The sequence below is a fragment of the Trachypithecus francoisi genome, unplaced genomic scaffold, assembly GCF_009764315.1.
Source record: "Trachypithecus francoisi isolate TF-2019V2 unplaced genomic scaffold, Tfra_2.0 Lachesis_group2, whole genome shotgun sequence".
NCBI classification, from domain to species: Eukaryota; Metazoa; Chordata; class Mammalia; order Primates; family Cercopithecidae; genus Trachypithecus; species Trachypithecus francoisi.
In genome coordinates this window covers 169,429,997-169,449,010 of record NW_022681465.1, presented here as the reverse complement: position 1 = coordinate 169,449,010, position 19,014 = coordinate 169,429,997, and the positions used below count along the sequence as shown (strand labels likewise).

Sequence of the window (19,014 nt, the reverse complement as noted above, 5' to 3'; positions counted from 1 at the left end):
AGAATGCTTTTAATGCTTTTTAGTGTCATGTGATCTCTACAGTTTTGTATTTTTTTCAGAAGGGCGATTGAAATAGAAAATTAGGCTTATTAAGTAATTAAACAATATTCCTTCATCTTAGTGTTTCTAAACTCTCACTTAGCAAAACAGGAGTCAAATACAAACTTTTGCAATGACAGCTTCTCTTTAGAACCTGCCAACCATCCCTCCCCATCCGACCTTAACATTGTATTTTCATGACCATTTCACAATATTTCTCATCCCTTGTTTCCAGTCTTGACCCACTGACCCAAGAATCAAGAAAATGTCATGTTAGTGCCTACTAATTAGTGCACCCAGAGAGCCTTTTCATCTGGCCTTTCAACCTTCTGGAGCTAGGAGAACAAGCTGTCACTTGTATCATGCAGGGAAAATGAGCCTTTACTACATTTTCCCTGTTTTGCAAACAGCAGAATAAGCCCAGCTGAGACTAGAGATGAATATTCAGGTTAGAAAGACATTAACCTAAAATGCTCTGCTGTTTGCATGATTGTCTTATAAAGACACAGTACTGCCTACATTGAAATGCCCATAGTGGAATGCCACATGCCTGAGCTTTTTACCAGAATACTCCTCTTGCAATACTCTGGTAAAGAGTATTTTTTCAGTGCTATCATGTTCACTTGGTGAAATCATTTTAGGCAAAAAATGTTATTTTATTAAAAAATTAGGTAGTTTTTTAATGCATGTAAGTTTCCCTTGTTTTTAGACAGGTTTTTGGAGAATGTCGCACTTTGTTAGTGAGCCTTTGGTTCGAGTGCTCATTAATCAATGCTGTTGGGCCAGGGTCTCCTGAGCCTTCTGGGTTTTGGGGGATCAGCTACTGTAATTAAAGGGATGAAATATATCATGGTCACAAACTTACCACATCAGACAATTGAAGGTTTTGAACTAATATAATTACTCTTTTAAATTTTTTCCTCAGGTGTTTAAGATAGAAGTGCTAATGAATGGAAGAAAACATTTTGTTGAAAAGAGATACAGCGAATTTCATGCTTTGCACAAAAAGGTAACTTGTTTTTTGTTTTTTTTCTCTTTTCTCTATGAGGCAGATGGTATAATGTTAATACTCCTTTCTGTGATTCCAAGAGCATTGATATTTCTTGTGTTTGTATATGCATTTTCTTTTATCATGAAATAAATTTCTTTTTAGAATAAATTATTCAGTTCCTTAAAGGTATGCTTTCTGAATAGGTAGATTTTCTGTTAAGATTGTTTACATGTAAAAATCTGAGGCAGCCAGCTGTTTGCTGTATGCTGTATGTTGCATTCGATGTTACAGGTTCAGAAAGAATAAGACCCAGACCCTGTTTTATCCATGAAATGCACTTAATGTTCTTTACAGAATGGGGAGAAAAAGCAAATGATTATCTTACAGGAAGAAATTTATTAAACTCAACTTATACTTACATGTACCTGGAAAAGATCATATACATGTACTTGTGTATTCAAAGACTGGGGAACACAAGTTAAAAGAGGCTCTTAGCCTTTTTTTGAATTGTAAAGGGCCACTTTACAAAACTGATGTTTCAGCACTAGGAGACACTTCTTTAAAAATCTTAGATGAACAAAACAGAAAAGCAAAAGGAAGAGCTTGGAGAAACGGTTATTAAAGCATAGAAGAGTAAATGCTTCTTTATTTTCTACCTAAATTTAATTTTTTCTAGGTTATAAATTATTATTGGTGTGCTGAAATTATTTTGATCTCTACAAATACCTCATGAAATTGCCCAGAAAAATCCCGTTAACAGGATAAACGTATAAACGTTAACAGGATATTAGTGAGAGATTAGTGAGACTGTTTCCTTCTCTTTTCTTTTAAAGGGGAGCTCTAAGTTATCGGTATACTTTTCTGTTAGGACGGCAGGGGATAATCCACATCTAGTTCTACAGTTAGCACTTTGTTCAATCCAGGTTGACTTGGAAAAGAAACAGTACAGGTGAACACAGAATTAGACCAGGTGTTGCCAGTGACTTTACAAAAGCACCAACCCCAGGGTGCTCCAAAGAGAAACAAATCTGGAGTCTGGGACTCACTTCCTTCCCAGGGAATTCTGTTTTTGTGTGTGTGTTTTGGGAGGAAACAGATCCTAGTGAGGTTTCTTCTGGGTACCTGATGAAATAAGTCCCTGCTGTGGGATTAAAACCAGCACCCCCTGCCTTGCCAAGCCTCTGTTGACCAGTCTAGAGGAGGCAGCCTGTCACATACAGGCCCCTTGCTAACCTTCCAAGTCAGCACCTAGGACTCCATGACCCTAGCACAGCCCAGCTGTACTCTCCAGATACTCAGGGACCAGCTCCACACCAGGCACAGCTGGGTGACTGCCAATTAGGCCTGCCCGGAGCACGAGGCTGCCCATGCTTCTGGAAGAGAGCCTTGTTCACCCTGTTCTCTGCTCTAATAGAGTTTATTTTCTTCTGCAGAGGAGGACCCTCTCCCCAGTGAGTATAAATAGTTCTTAGCTATTCATGGTCAAAAAAATTCCTAGATTTTCCAGGATTCTCTCTCCTCTCAGTTTCTGCAGTTCTATTAATAATTTTATCTATTCTTATATAATTAGGTCTACTAGCATTAATAGAATAGAAATTCTCAAATCTCTCAATTTTGAATATTGTTGACAGCCTTGTTAAAATATTTGAGACAACTTTACAGAGACATAGAGATAAAAATAGCTTTGTGGAGCAGAGTTTTAGTTGGGATACACTGTCTAATGTGTATTATTAAGGGGATAGCAGCTGCTAAAAGTCTCCTTTACTTGGCCCCTTGTGATTGTATTAGATTGGGCAAAAAGGTAACTCTAAAAAGCAATGAAATACAAATAACGATGGGGTATGAAAATAAACATAAATCTGTAATTTTGACTGTAAGATTGTGTGCTAAGAAGGGTTGAATGAGTAAAACATTTCATCAGAGTACTCGGGCTTGACTGACTGCTGCTGCCACGTCGTGCAACCTTGCCCTTTTATTGCAGTTTTGGTGCCCTCAATTTCCATATTTGAATGCTAGAGTTTAACATAAAGTATTTTCCCTTTAAAGGTAGTTGAATCTGTTGTTACTTAATTCTCTTGAAATATTTAACTATATTACACCTCCAAAAATTAGATTTGTTTATTAGCAAGCATGTATGTTGCCTTGTTTTCATAAGTGTTTCTTAGGTTTGCTTAGGAGTTGTAGTCCCTCTTTCAATAGAGTTGTCTATGTATGTGCTTTCTCTTTATCTGCTAGTGTCTCGGTTGTTTTTGCTTATTAGTTTGTGTGGCCTATTAATACAATGTTAGCCATTTACTGAAAGCATTTTTTCACAAGGGCCTTTTAATTTTGGTTATGACATTTATTTTAAATGTATGCAAGTTTTAAATTTTTATGTTTACTAATATGTCTGTCTTCACCCTTTCAGATTCTATCTTAAAATTAGTCATTTCTTCTTGTGCTATGATGAGTATTTTATTCCATTTTCTTTTAGTTGGTATTTTTCAAAATGTGAACTTTGAATTATCTAAGGGAAAATTGCTGGGCAACACCCTAGATATACTGAATTAGAATTTTTATGATGGAGCCCAATAATCTGCAATACCCCAGATGATTAATGCCTGTTGAAGTTTGAGAATTCCTATAGTGTGATTGTCACTTAGACACAACCCTTCCTAACCTACCTCCATCACATACACTGAAGTCACAAAGCTTAGAACCACACATCTCAAGGTTTTTTTATTTTTTTATTTTTATTATACTTCAAGTTCTAGGGTACATGTGCATAACGTGCAGGTTTGTTACATATGTATACTTATGCCATGTTGGTGTGCTGCACCCATCAACTCGTCAGCACCCGTCAACTCATCATTTACATCAGGTACAACTCCCAATGCAATCCCTCCCTCCCCTCCCCATGATAGGCCCCGGTGTGTGATGTTCCCCTTCCCGAGTCCAAGTGATCTCATTGTTCAGTTCCCATCTATGAGTGAGAACATGCGGTGTTTGGTTTTCTGTTCTTGTGATAGTTTGCTAAGAATGATGGTTTCCAGCTGCATCCATGTCCCTACAAAGGACGCAAACTCATCCTTTTTTATGGCTGCATAGTATTCCATGGTGTATATGTGCCACATTTTCTAATTCCAGTCTGTCACAGATGGACATTTGGGTTGATTCCAAGTCTTTGCTATTGTGAATAGTGCCGCAATAAACATACGTGTGCATGTGTCTTTGTAGTAGAATAATTTATAATCTTTTGGGTATATACCCAGTAGTGGGATGGCTGGGTCATATGGTACATCTAGTTCTAGATCCTTGAGGAATCGCCATACTGTTTTCCATAATGGTTGAACTAGTTTACAATCCCACCAACAGTGTAAAAGTGTTCCTATTTCTCCACATCCTCTCTAACACCTGTTGTTTCCTGACTTTTTAATAATTGCCGTTCTAACTGGTGTGAGATGGTATCTCATTGTGGTTTTGATTTGCATTTCTCTGATGGTAGTTTCTTTTGCTGTGCAGAAGCTCTTTAGTTTAATTAGATCCCATTTGTCAATTTTGGCTTTTGCTGCCGTTGCTTTTGGTGTTTTAGACATGAAGTCCTTGCCCATGCCTATGTCCTGAATGGTACTACCTAGATTATCTTCTAGGGTTTTTATGGTATTAGGTCTAACATTTAAGTCTCTAATCCATCTTGAATTAATTTTCGTATAAGGAGTAAGGAAAGGATCCAGTTTCAGCTTTCTACTTATGGCTAGCCAATTTTCCCAGCACCATTTATTAAATAGGGAATCCTTTCCCCATTTCTTGTTTCTCTCAGGTTTGTCAAAGATCAGATGGCTGTAGATGTGTGGTATTATTTCTGAGGACTCTGTTCCGTTCCATTGGTCTATATCTCTGTTTTGGTACCAGTACCATGCTGTTTTGGTTACTGTAGCCTTGTAGTATAGTTTGAAGTCAGGTAGCGTGATGCCTCCAGCTTTGTCCTTCTGACTTAGGATTGTCTTGGCAATGCGGGCTCTTTTTTGGTTCCATATGAACTTTAAAGCCGTTTTTTCCAATTCTGTGAAGAAAGTCATTGGTAGCTTGATGGGGATGGCATTGAATCTATAAATAACCTTGGGCAGTATGGCCATTTTCACGATATTGATTCTTCCTATCCATGACATCTCAAGGTTTTAAAGCTTCAAGTGTGTTCCTACTTTTCTGTTACCTTGCATTATCTTCCAAATTCTTATAATACACACTACTTAACTTTTCATTTTATTTTTCTTTTTTTTGAGATGGAGTCTCGCTCTTTTGCCCAGGCTGGAATAAAGTCGCTCAATCTCAACTCACCACAACCTCCACCTCCCAGGTTCGAGCAATTCTCCTGCCTCAGCCTCCCGAGTAGCTGGGATTACAGGTGCCTGCCACCACGCCTGGCTAATTTTTGTATTTTTAGTAGAGACAGTGTTTCACCATGTTGGCCAGGCTGGTTTCGAACTCCTGACCTCAGGTGATCCACCTACCTCTGCCTCCCAAAGTGCTAGAGTTACAGGCATGAGCCACTGCGCCCAGACTAATTTTTCATTTTCTATTCCTACCATCCCAGTCCAGAGTCTTACTACTTTATATCAGTATTACTTTAACCATTTCAGATCCTTATCCATTCTCTGCTGCAGACCAGTTTTCCTAAAACACCATTTTTATCTTCATTCTCTTACTCGAATGCACTGAAATGGGTCTCTGTTGCCCACCACATCATAGACATTGACCCTCAAGGCCAATAATCTTAAACCTTGTATGAGTTTCCTATTGCTGCTGTTAACGAATCACCAAAAATGCAGTGGTTTAAAATTTATTTTTTATTATTATTTGAGACAGAGTTTCACTTTGTCACCCAGGCTGGAGTGCAGTGGCACGATCTAAGGTCACTGCAACCTCCGTTTCCCAGGTTCAAACGATTCTTCTGCCCCAGCCTCCTGAGTAGCTAAGACTACAGGCATGCACCACCACGCTCGGCTACTTTTTTGTATTTTTAGTAGAGACAGGGTTTCACCATGTTGGCCAGGCTGGTCTCAACTGACCTCAGGTGATCCGCCCGCCTTGGCCTCCCAAAGTATTGGGATTACAGGTGTAAGCCACCACATCCAGCCTTCAAATTTATTACCTGACTGTAGCTGAGCCTTCTATGGGTTCTAGAACAGAATCTGTTTCCTTGCCTCTTCCAACATTCCTTGTCTCGTGGCCTCTTTCATCTTCAAAGCCAGCAGTCACTCCACTTCAGCTTCTGTGTCCATCATAACGTCTCCTGTCATCACCTCTCTTCTGACTTGACACCTTGTGTAAACAAACTTTCTGATTCATCCTGATAAGTACCAGCTTCTGTGACACCACAGACTCAATCCCCTTTTCCTTGTGCTTCCCTCTTATGATAATATTGAGCCCACACAGATAATCCCCCCTTTTCAAAATCCTTAATTTAATTACATCTGCAAAGCCCCCTTTCCCATGTATGCGAATACATTCACAGATTCTGAGGATTAGGACTTGGACATCTTTGAGGGAACCATTATTCTGTCTACTACTAACCCCTTTACTGGCCGACTTTATTTTTCACTCCTCCTAAGAGCCCTTCAGGGACAGCTGAGCCAGTATCTCCCATTACCTCATTATGTGAGGTAAAAATGGCTACCCACCTGTCTTTGCCATGCTGAATGTCTTTTCCTCTGTGTTCTGATCTATTCAAACCAAGACATTTCAGGTTCTCCTTTTTCCATGTTAGCTCCCTTTCTTCCCTAATCTCTTTGTTCTTAGAACTCCTGTCCATTTAGAATAGAGATTTCTGCTTAAATTTTGGAAACATATGAGATAAAACTGTTATCCCTAAATTTTGTCTAATTAGAAGGTACTTTTTTAAAAGTAGGGACCATGTCCTATCTTTCATATCTTTCACACTGTTAGAGTGTCTAGTAGAGTCTCAGGCACTTATTAGGTGTTAAATAAGTATTTGGCAAATGGTATATTCGGATAGCATCATGTATATTTATGAATTACTAGAGGATCAGTTTCTACTGCGGGAGTTTGCGTTCTCTGTTAACCCCAGGCTCTGCTTGCCCTGATGCCTTTGTAGCTCCTCTGCTAGTACTAGGTGGGAAGAACAGGACCACACCAAAACAAAAACAAAACCCCATCCTAGCCTTCTTTGTTATGGCCCAGGCACAGGCTCCTGTGACAGGGTGAGCCTTCAAGCTTATGAGTGCTTTCGCGTGTGCCTCGGCTACACCTGTCCACATCCCACTACAGCTAAATACTTTACTATTTTAAATGGTGGTTCCTGAAAAGAGCTTTACCTCCCTAGGCCAAAAATTGCATGTATGGGCAGAAAAACCTTTTCAGCATGGCAAACTGTTAAGCACATTTTATTTTCATGCCTTCCCAGCTGTTTTCTGTCAGTCGCAGCCCATCCTTTTATTCACAGTGGTTTCAGTGAAATATGGTGCTGGTTCATTTTTAAATTAACTATCTTCATTTTTTATTATTGACTACTTTTGGCTTGAGTAAAAGACTTCATTCTCCTGTGTGTAATTCCATGAAGTAGATGATAAAGAACCAAAAACCTGCCATGTAGGGTCAAACCAGTAGCACAGCACCCTGTGCATTCTCTCCAAAGGGAACCCTGAGGAAGTAGCGGTGGCAATACAGGGGGAAAGATGGGATTTTATCCCCAAATGTTTCTCGCTTCTTTAACTTTTCTTTTCCTTTTCATTCTTTTTATTCATGTACTTGGGAAAAGTATTTCTGCTTCTTTGTGGAAAATGGTTACTATAACCAATGTATGCAGTGGTAGGTCTGTGTGGAGTAAGTTCTGTGTAAATTCTTCTAGCAGTATAAAAAAGGAAAAGGGAGTGGTCACACCAGGAAAAGGGGATTGTGTCTGTGGTATCACAGAACCTGGGACTTATCTGCTTGAATCAGAAAGGCAGTTTGCCTGGACACAGCAGGGCCAGGACCACTCATCATCAGGTGAAGTGGCAGAGGAGTATTTATCTTATAAGCAGCTGAGCCCTACTGGAAACATGCTGTCTCGGGTTTGTCTCTCATCTAAAGCAATTCATTACTCACCTACGAATGCTGTCACGGATCCCAGCAGCTATGATGATCCGCTTCCTCAGTACTCTTGACATAAATAAAAAAGGAAAAATATTTTCAGTGCTAGATCTTCAACTTTTTTTTTAAAAGGAGAGACATATAATGGAGTTGATTTTCTATTCTGAAATATATGTTGTGATTCAATCGTTTTAAAGGAAGTTTCTTTATGTTTAAAGTGAAACTTAAGCTTATTACCACAGAATAATTTAGCATTTTGGCCTTGTTCTTGTGGAGAAATACCTCAGACAGTATAGAGTTTAAATATGTATTTATTCCCCTGCAAGCAATTATAAATCCCCCTCCTCCTCTCTCCCTTGCATTATCAGTTTCCCCCTCAATACTGAATCAGTCTCATCACTATATGAACCTATCGTAGTAGTTTCTGTTTCACAAAATAAAGCCTGCCTTTGGCCCCATGCTTCCCTCGTGTGCTCATCCCATTGTACTCCTTCCTTCTCTTTTAGTAGAACTCCTTAGAAGAGGAGCTGCTACTTCCCCACTGCCCTTCTCTCTGTACCCGGCATTACTGACTTCCCATCATCTGGCACAGCCTGATCATGCGTCTCCTCTTGAAACACTTTCCTGATGGAACCTACTGCCCGTCTTCCCCCAGTGATTGTCCTGCTTCTCCTCCCTGCTTCTCCATCTCACCTGAGGCTTGGGGCCCTCTTCCAAGCTCATTCAGACAGAATTCAGTGGCTTGCAGTTGCAGAACTGAGGTCCCTTTTTTTTTTCTTGCTGGCTGAACACCAGAGGCAGCTCTCAGCTCCTAAAGACCACCCTCAGGTCCTAGCCATGTGGCTCTCTCATCACATGATACCTTACTTGAAAGCCAGCAGTCTGCTAGGACCATCATATAATACACAATGTAATCATGGAGTGACTGCCCTGACATGTTCACAGGTCCCACTCATGCTCAAGAGGGGATCATACAAGGCGTTTACACCAGGGGACCATTTTAGGATGCTGTCCACCACAGCCCTTTTTCTCCATCTGTACCTAACTCTTAATATCATCTCCTCTAGTTCCATGGCTCTAAATACCTATATATTCTGACCCCCACATTTACAGACTTGTACCCAGCTACCTACCCAGCATCTCTACTTGGATGCCTATTGAGCATCTCTGACTTAAAATAGAACAAGTGATTCCTTTATATTAGGAATGTCTTTGACTGCATATAATAAAAACTTGATTAGATTTCTTAAGTAAGAGATTTATTATTCTCACATTACAGGAAAACTAAAAACAGGCAGCCCAGGTGATGCAGGCATCTCACAACATTCATGTTCCAGGCTCCTCATGTCTCCCTGCTTCAATGTCGTCATCTTAGCATGTGACTTTCACACTTCTGGTGACAACATAGCTCCTACCCTTCCAGGCATGGCTTCTGCATTTTCTGGCAAGAAAGCCTGTTGCTTTTTGTTAGGGAAACACGAACCCTACCCCAGTAGACATGTACATATATTGGTAACTCTGCCACATGGTCACCCTAATTAAAAGGGAATTTGGAAAATCAATTTATAACTCAGCGTGCTAGCCCTCTGAATGACGTTGACTTTTTTCCCCCCAAAAAAGAAGGAGGGAATGAATATTTGCTAAGCAGCTAGCAGTGCTAGACACATCCTTATTCATGTGGGATTAGATTTGACTGTACGTGACTCTAAAACCAAAATAATGGTGACATTAACAGATACAACTTGATCCCTCCCTTCATAAATGTCTGGTGCTGGTGTGGCGATTTCATGATCATCAGGGACCCAGGCTCTTGCTGCTTTACCATTCTCAGTACAAGACTTCTACCTCAGAGACAAAGGTGGCCGCTCTGCTCTAGCCAGTACATGGGCCCCTTCTTCATGATGTACAACAAATTTCAGCCTAGACTGGTTAAGGGTGAATATACTCTTATGTATGGAAAGAATTTTTTACTATAGTTTAGCCGCCCAGGTTTAATCTATGAATTTTCTTATTCATTACTATGCTGTTTCTGTGCATGTGTAGTAAAGAAGCAACGTTGGTAGGTTTTTTCAAATTTTTAATTAGCAATTAAGCACATTCCACTTATGGAGGCAGTGTATTAGTTTCCTATTGCTGCTGTAACAAATTACCATAAATGCAGTGGCTTAAAACAATATATATTTGTTGTCTTACACTTCCTGATGTGAGGAGTCCAAAGTGGTTTTCACTGGGCTAAAATCAAGGTGTCAGCAGGATGACATTTCTTCTGGAGGCTCTAGGGCAGAATCCATTCTTTCTAGCTTCTAGAGGTCACCTTGGCTTGTGGCCTCTTTCTCCATCGTCAGAGCCAGAGACATTGTTTCTCCCAGTCTCTTTCCACCTCATTCTGCTGCCTCCCTTTTATAAGGATCCTTGTGATTACATTGAGCTCACCCCGGTAATCCGGGAGGATCTTCTCATTTTAAGACCATGAATTTAACCAAATCTTCAAAGTCCCTTTTGGCAGATAGGGTAACATCTGCAGGATTAGGATTTGGTTATTTTGGGGAAGGAGGATTATTCTGCCTACCACAGACAGCTCTAATGCAACTTCCAACAGAATTTTTATTTATTTATATTATCTCCTAAAACTGCTGTCCCAAAAGGCTTAGCCGAGAACTGTCATTCAGTTTTCATGAATGGAGTTGGAAAGTAATTGTTGGGAACATTGAAAAGATTAGGGCTTTATGTTTTTAAGTTCTCTCTCCAAATGATGTGGTCTAGTTAATGGCATTTCTAGGGATAATACTTACATACAGTTGCATTTTGTTTTGATTTCTTTATATGAAAAATATGTAGAAAGACTTTTTATCAGGAAAGTCCTTCATCCAAGCAGAATTTTGTTGTATTAATTGATTTTTGTAACTAAATTTCTTCACTTTCTTTTTTATTCATTTACTAGGTTTTTAATTTTTCAGGAAAAAAGGATTTCAATCTGAAGTGTCTACAATAATGCCTACCAATACAGAAAACCATTATTTTGAAAACTGAACAGTCAAGATACCTAAATAAAGAATCATTTGACAAAATTGCAGTGTAATTATATTTTCCTCTATCTTTTATTGCAGATAGCAGTAGTTCACTTTCTTTTATTGGCCTTTTTTCCGCAACTAATGTCACTATAATTAACAGACATCTCGTTTTTTTTTTTTCTTTTTCTTTTTCTATTCTGTGTTTATAGCTTAAGAAATGTATAAAAACTCCAGAAATCCCTTCTAAACACGTTAGGAACTGGGTCCCCAAAGTCTTGGAACAGCGACGACAAGGCTTGGAAACATACTTACAGGTAAGATATGTTTAGATCCTCATTTTATATAACATAAATAATCATATGTCTCACCATTTTTTCTCAGGACATGTGGGTGCAATGCGAAATATATTAAGCAGCCAAAGAGTCTAAATTAAAGGAAGTTCAAAGTTACAGATACGTTGTTGGTTGGTTCTTGTAACTTTAATTAGGGTTCTATTTAAAATTGGTTCTATGCATTGGGGAAGTGAAATTTTAATAAAAAGGTGAAAACTGTTGAGGAGAGGATCTGTTTTTTAATTCAACTCTACAAATTATTTTGTTGTTTGCTTTTTGCTTTTCCTCCAAGAATTTTTTTTTGCTTCTTTATAGCAATCCCAGCCTTTATGTTTTGAGTTTTGTGGGGCTGATTGGGGTAGTGAGAGAAACTGAACTCACAGCGGGCCTGGCTAGTATATCTTTGGAATCAAATTGAAAAGGAATGTATAAAAATTGTCAATGATGAAGTGCCAACCTCTTTGAAAATTGGAATGTCCATTTAGAAAGAATGCACTGGGACACTCTTTTCTGCAGCTGAGAGGAGCAAGCAGAGCTCCCTAAGTGAGATAAGACAAAGACCATCTCTCTACCAAGTGACAGAAGAAGCAAAAGGAGAAGGTAGAGCAGTATCAGCTTCTCTGAGTTTTAAAACAAAAAGAAATAGCGGCCCCAGGTGAGTACTCAGTGTAGTCATCATTAAGTCCAAAGAACACTGTGCAGGGCAGGAGCTGGGGTGGGCACGCCCTGAGGTCAGCTGGTACCATCCTGCCACTAACCCATCTTGGTAAGGTGGTAGGTACCATCCTGCCACTAACCCATCTTGGTAAGGGCCAGTGGTATGGTCCTTCCCTGGCACCAGTCCACTGGAGAAGCAACACATGAGAATGACGGAGTGAACATGACTGCGGGCAGGGGAATCTTGGCTCTTGAAACAAAAGAGCTGTACTCCCACCTAAGAGCTACGAATTAATGATTGACCCATCTAAGACATGTTACATCAAACAAATGAGCAGCCCTGACTGTGTTCTCCCTTTGATATCTTCATGGCCCTTTAAGCATTAACCCTAGGGTGGATTCTGTTGAGGAGGGAAACTGAGGACTGTAGAGCTAGTATGCCGTTTCTTCTACAGAGCTCTATGAATGGCTGTCCCTGAATCACTGGTGATGAGAAGCTGAGGGGAGGCCGACTCCTCAGGCTTGTGCTTAGTGAGAAATTCAGAGGACTATCTCTAAGTAGAAAGATGCCAGAATTCCGTTCCTGGCCCTTGTAGTTTTCCTGGTCTTTACAGTGCTCTAATAGGAAAGCTGACATGCAGAAGGCCCCTGAGGACATCTAAGGAGGGCTGTCTTTATTCTTTTTGCTCTTTTGCTTTTGGACTTGGTAGAAGAATCCTTCACTGTCTCTCTCTGGGGGTGAGAGCTTAAAGGAAATGGGGATTACAAATCACAAGAATGTGTGTGGCCATGGTTTTTGAGACTGTGTATGAGGAGCAAAAAACTGCAGAGCAAAAAACAAACCAAAAAAAAAAATATATATATATATATATCAGACTTCAGAAAATTGTATGCAAAGAGTAAAAATGCATGTTCTCTATAATTAAATGGAATAGGTAAACAATGCATTCTTATTTGTAAGCCAGATTTTCCATGATGCTGTATATCTTCAAACTTTAGTTCTGAAGAAAGTTCTACTCTGTTCCCCTCATTGTATTTGACACATGATTTCCATTACTACTCAGTATAAACATTTTAGGTTGTTTGTACTTCGGATGTAAGTATGTGCATAAAATCATCTGGCACGGAGAGGAGTTTATAGTGACACTCAAGTTGAGCTTAGAATTTTCTGTTCTCAGAAATAAGGTTTGAAAGATGTGGTCAAAGGGCTCAGAGGGCCTTTGCTTCCTGTCGTGCATTTAATAGTCAATTTGTTGTCACTTAATTCCTCCAGGAGTTCAAGGGAGCTTTCTTTTCCACTTGATTCTACTTGCAGGCAATGGGAGCTAGATGGAAGTTGCAAAGATAAGCCCGAACACTTTATTAATCTTAAATGAAGTGCAAATCTTAGCCTAGCTGTCATTTCTTGATCATTTCACGTCTCTTTAGAAGTAAGACAGTATTACTGTTTCTTCTGCTTGCTTACATTACACCAGCTAGAATCCATGCATGCTCAGGACCAGTCTGAAACCCAGGGAGTGGGTGCCACCAGCACTTTCTCATCAGGTACCATCCGACCACTAACCCATCTTGGGAAGGGCCAGTAGTATGGTCCTGATCTGGCCCATGAACCTAAAAATGTATTCATACCTCCAAGCCATAGCATCTTAAGTGCACAGGAAACTTAGACATTACATAGTCCAGCTCTTCAGCTATTTCACAGTCATCCCTCTGGCCTCAATTTCCCACCCATTGAACAGTCAGATCAGCTCTTGAGAGGGTCAGAGAAAACAACTCTTCCTGCCATCCAAGGGGCAGCTAGTACATTCTGGACCATGGTTGAGTCCAACCCCACACATTTCCTAAGGTGGTTCCACACTGCTCTTTTATTTTAAAGATGGACAAACTGAGGTCCAGTGGAATTAAAAATCTTGCCCCAATTCCTGCAATATATTAAAGAGTTGGGACTGGAATTTTAGTTTCCTAACATCCAGTATGGGCTCCTTTCTTCATGTGTTGTGGATTTTTCTAAGTCAGGAGAAATTTTTCAACTTTGACATACAGCTTTACATAAGGCTCTAATAGATAAAGGAAAAGACCTTATAATCATAAACTATTACAGCCTAATTGACTATCATCCCCCAACTCCCTGGATAAATAGATAGATGATTTTTTTTAAATCAATAACTTGAATAGCAAAAACTATGCATATGCTTTCATTTTCTGTGCTATATTTAAGTAAGAGGCTAACTTAAAAACAAGAAAGGTCAAATTACCTATTTTCAAAATTAATTTTGTTCTGAGATTTTAAACAAAGGAAACCCAACCTGTTTTGGCATCTGTACTTTTAAAACTCTTTTTTATTCCTTTGCTGGTCACCAATGAAATGAAATTAATGAAACAAATAAAACTAATGAAAATGAGAGGCAAAAAAGCCTACAGTTAGCATTTATTTGGCTGTTTCTTCAATTTGAAAATAAACATATCATATTAGTCTTCAAGATACAATTTATAAATAAATATTTTCTTTTACATTTTAGCATCTCTATTCAATTTAAGTAATTTTAGTTTAAAAGAACTATTTTGGCAGAGAAGTAGCAAGCATATTATTCAAAGTAATGTGGAATTGCCACAGTATAAATAATTTGTGGATAGGTTCTAATCAGTGAATTTACCTTCAAAAACTTCTGCCAGTCTAGAGATTTCCATATGATCATTTTTGCAGAGTCTAACAGTTGAGCAATTACAGCAAAGTCTATTTAGTGTTACTTGCCTAGAGATTAAAAACAATAGTATGAAGGTTACATAAGTGAGTTTTAATTTTTTAAGTACATTTCTGAACCATTATTATTTTCCTACTTAAATTTTCAAATGATTTGATTAGAAACAAATTCTAAAACAAAAATGAAAAACCCTAGCTGAATATCCAAGTACATATAGCATCTTAGAATCAAAATCTAGAATTAATCAGGGAGACATTAGAAGTTATATTTGGCATTTGAGTAATTTGAAGTTGAGTAATTTGAGTAATTTTAAGTATGAAAATTAAGGTTCACTGATGAACAGTGAACCTTAATTTTATTTCCTAGAATCATTTTCTGTTTATTGAATAAGAAATCAAGTAGCTATTATTATGTTTTCTTACCTCTTTCCCCTTAAATAATATACTCCAGGAAAACTCCCTGAGGTTTAATGAATGAGGAAATCGATCCCCTCTAAAAGTAGAATTAAGTATAACAGTATCTTTCTATATGAGTGGAAGAAAATTAGTTGGTTTTCATCTCAATAAAACGTCTATGCCAAATAAAGAGTTTTCTATTAAACTTTTATTTTTCCAAATTATATAAACTAGAAATTCATCTACTTTGGAGGATGTTGTAACTTGAAAATAAAAGCAAGTTAATATTTGATATTAATTTACCAATAAATGTTGTATGTGTGTGTGTTTGTATAGTTTTGCTTAATGATAAGCACTCAGCAAGCACCTATGATGTTTGAGGCAGAAGGGTAGATCTAGCTTCAGAGGTACCTTGAACCATAGCCCAAATTAATCTTCTGTAGTTATTTTCTCTGTCGCTTCTCTCTGCTTTCCATGGTGCAGGCTTCATCTGGACCACCTAGTGGTACAAAAGGGCTGCAGCAGTTCCAGACCTCACCTACTCTTAGCACATAGCCTCGTACAGGGGAAAAGAAGGTTTTCTTTCAGTAAGATTTCACAGAATAAAGAAGCAGTGTCCTTCACTAGGAGTCCTGCAGATGTTTTTCCTGATCTCATTGGCTTATATTTGTGTGCATGCCCACTTTGGAACCGCAGCATGGCCAGCCATCCCACTGAGTTAAGTGAATCAAAGCCTCCTCCTGAGGCTGAGGGAGAAGAAGGGGTGATTTCCCTAATGAATAACCAGGGTATTCTTGGTAAAAGAAAAGGGAGTATTCTCAGCATGGGTTGGGGAATGGAGGGCAACCAGCAAATTCCCATCACAGAAAATGATGCTTAGAAATTATGAGTAAATTGCCCAGGGTTATGAAAAAGTGGGGGCTTTCCTGAGACTGCAATTCAAGGCTCTTTCATAGATAGATAAAGCTTCTAGAAAATTTAAAGTCATAAATATCCTTGACTTTTGACTTAAAGACCAGAAATATTTCTTACCTTTATTTTTATTTTAAAAATGTAAAATAATATTTGCTCATTAACACAATCACTTTTACATTTAAAATTTTTAATTACCAATGAAGTTATGAGCTAGAACATTAATGAATTTAGCATCTCATAGTGTTTACCAGTTTCTGGAAAGCAAAAATCTTAAGAATAAATTAATTTCAGTTTCCCAAATTGACTTGACCATCAAACACAGTTTATGTGATAGTTTTGCCTCCTGATTTGAGATGACTTCCTGTTTTCCCTGAGACTCCACTGAAATGAAAGTACGGAAACTTAAGAATGAATAAACTCCAAGAGTTAAGTAGTAGATGGGCAAGGAAAAGAGAGGATCATCAAAGGAAGAACAATGTTAACAACTTTCTGGAAGATAGGATGTGGTGGGAGCATGTGAGTGGATAGAGCACAAAAAGCAGCAGCCCAAACTCAGTCATGTGGGGTCTGTTGTGGAGATGGGAGGCAGCCTGTGTAGGCAGTGCAGGAGAGCTTCTAGGCACAGAGTCTGCAGGTAAGGCAGAGCATAGAGGGGGTGCAGGGAAGCTGAAAACAAGTAGATCCATTCAGGGCACAGGTTGAGTGAGTGTTCCTCATCCTGAATGCCCCAAAATCTGAAACTTTTGAGTGCTGACAAGATGCCACAAAAGGAAAATTCTACACATAAGTACTTAATATAAACTGTTTCATGCATAAAATTATTGAAAATATTGACTAAAACTACCTTTAAGCTATGTGTATAAGATATATAAGAAACATAAATGAATTTCTTATGAAGACTTTTGTCCCATTCCCAAGATATCTCATTATGTATATGCAGATATTCTAAAATTGAACACATCTGAAATCCAAAACACTTGTGGTCCCAAGCATTTCAAATAAGGGCTATCCAAGCAATGTCTGCATGAAACAGATGCCTAGGCTACTCATTCTGTGCAGAACACATGCAGCCTGATGTTTGTGACCAGAGTGACCAGACAAATTTAAAAAAAAAATTTTCTTTAAAAACAACAATAAACAACAAAAAAGTAAACAGAATGCTGGGAAGAGCTAAATCTTCTAATGTGGATAGTAGGACCCCCAAGTTGACAACCCCCTTCCCACCCACTTACCCCAAGGAAAAGCCCACCTGACTGCGTGCTCCACTCATACGGTTTGCACTCAGGCAAGGGGCCTGTGCAAGCACTCCTGCTGACATACTAGCAGAGGAATCCTACCCAAGCCACCCAGGCTACTTCTTCAGCGTGATCTGATGATAACCAGGCATTTGAAGAAAACGAGTAGCATGAACAAAAAGACCAAGATGAACTAAAATTCTGACTCTTCAGGAAAGAGATAATTCAGGACATAAAATATATCTTAAAAATTGATGTAATAAATCCAGAGAGCTTCACAGTGGTATTACATCCCAAAGATTACAATAGGATGCTGTGTAAAAGGAACAATCTGAGAACACATGAGAGTTCTTAGAATTAAATGTGTTATCCAATTGAAAACATTCAGTAGATGCTCTCTCTAGTTGGAAAACCGTTCCATAAAGTACAGACACAGAAACATCAAACAAAGGACGTAGAGGAATCCAGGTCTAACATCCTACTTCTTTCTGGAGTCCCAGAAGGAAAGGGTGTGGGGAGTATAATATACAAGTAGGGAAAGGAATAATAGAAGGAAAAATAGTTGAAAACTTCCTCAGGTTACACACTATAAGAGTTTTTTTTTTTCTTTTCCTTTCTTTCTTTTTTTTTTTATTTTGGAAACAGAGTCTTGCTTTGTCACCCAGGCTGGAGTGCAGTGGCGCAATCTTAGCTCACTGCAACCTCCACCTCGCGGGTTCAAGCGATTCTCCTGCCTCAGCCTCCCAACTGGCTGGGATTACAGGCATCTGCCACTACGCCCTGCTAATTGTTGTATTTTTAATAGAGACAGGGTTTTGCCATGTTGGCCAGGCTGGTCTCAACTCCTGACCTCAAATGATCCTCCCAGGTCAGCCTCCCAGAGTGCTAGGATTACAGCCATGAGCTACTTTGCCTACCCATCAGCATTTAAATAGGAAAGGTGCTCCAAGGATAGAGAACAAAGAGTGACAGAATCCTTGTAATGCCTAGACATAGCCAGTGATATTTCAGTACACTGGAGACAAGATCCATAATCTTCCAGAAAAAAAACCAAACGATGGGCAAGATTGAGGTTCAGTCATGGCTTCACTTCTTCATTTGAGGGTGGATTAATGGGCACATCCCTCCATTCTTCAGTAGAAACATTAACCTGTAAACTGGCATAATATTTAGAGAAAGGTTTTTCATGGAATTGTGCATACATTACTTGTTCCATTTATTACAATAAAGTGGAATTTATCTTTCTGAGAAAGGTACATCTTACATCACTTTGAGAATAATAGTTCTTGTTTATGTTTTTTTCTTTTTGTAGAGTAAACATTAATTAAATGTACAGTTAGTATCGAGAGCTAAAGAGAAACAGCTCACAGAAATCAGGACTAAGGATAATCTAAGCTAATAATACAAATCCTTTTTTAAACGGTTTATTTGTAGAGTACACTTCCGAAGCAAGAGTGAGGCTGGCTTGTTAATCAATAGTAGATGCCCCTGAGTTACTGTCTTCACAGGACGCTATTACTTGACTAGCCTGCCCTTCATTCATTCTTTAAATTATACAATATGATATGTACCACTGGGTCAGTAGTCCACAGTGGGTCAAAGAGTATTGTATTTTTGACTTTTCCAGTTGTCCATGAAACATTTACTAAAATTGACCATATGTGCT

General features: G+C 38.8%; 1 protein-coding gene across 2 annotated transcripts in view; it reads left to right on the top strand.

Annotated features, from left to right (window-relative positions):
- Positions 1-19,014, top strand: part of SNX24 (sorting nexin 24) — a 186,348-nt gene that overhangs the window by 113,870 nt on the left and 53,464 nt on the right. For both annotated transcript variants that reach the window (XM_033181430.1, XM_033181431.1), the window contains 2 exons: positions 965-1,048; positions 11,322-11,426. In XM_033181430.1, the coding sequence (XP_033037321.1) occupies positions 965-1,048; positions 11,322-11,426 (189 nt within the window). The remainder of the gene's footprint in view (positions 1-964; positions 1,049-11,321; positions 11,427-19,014) is intronic.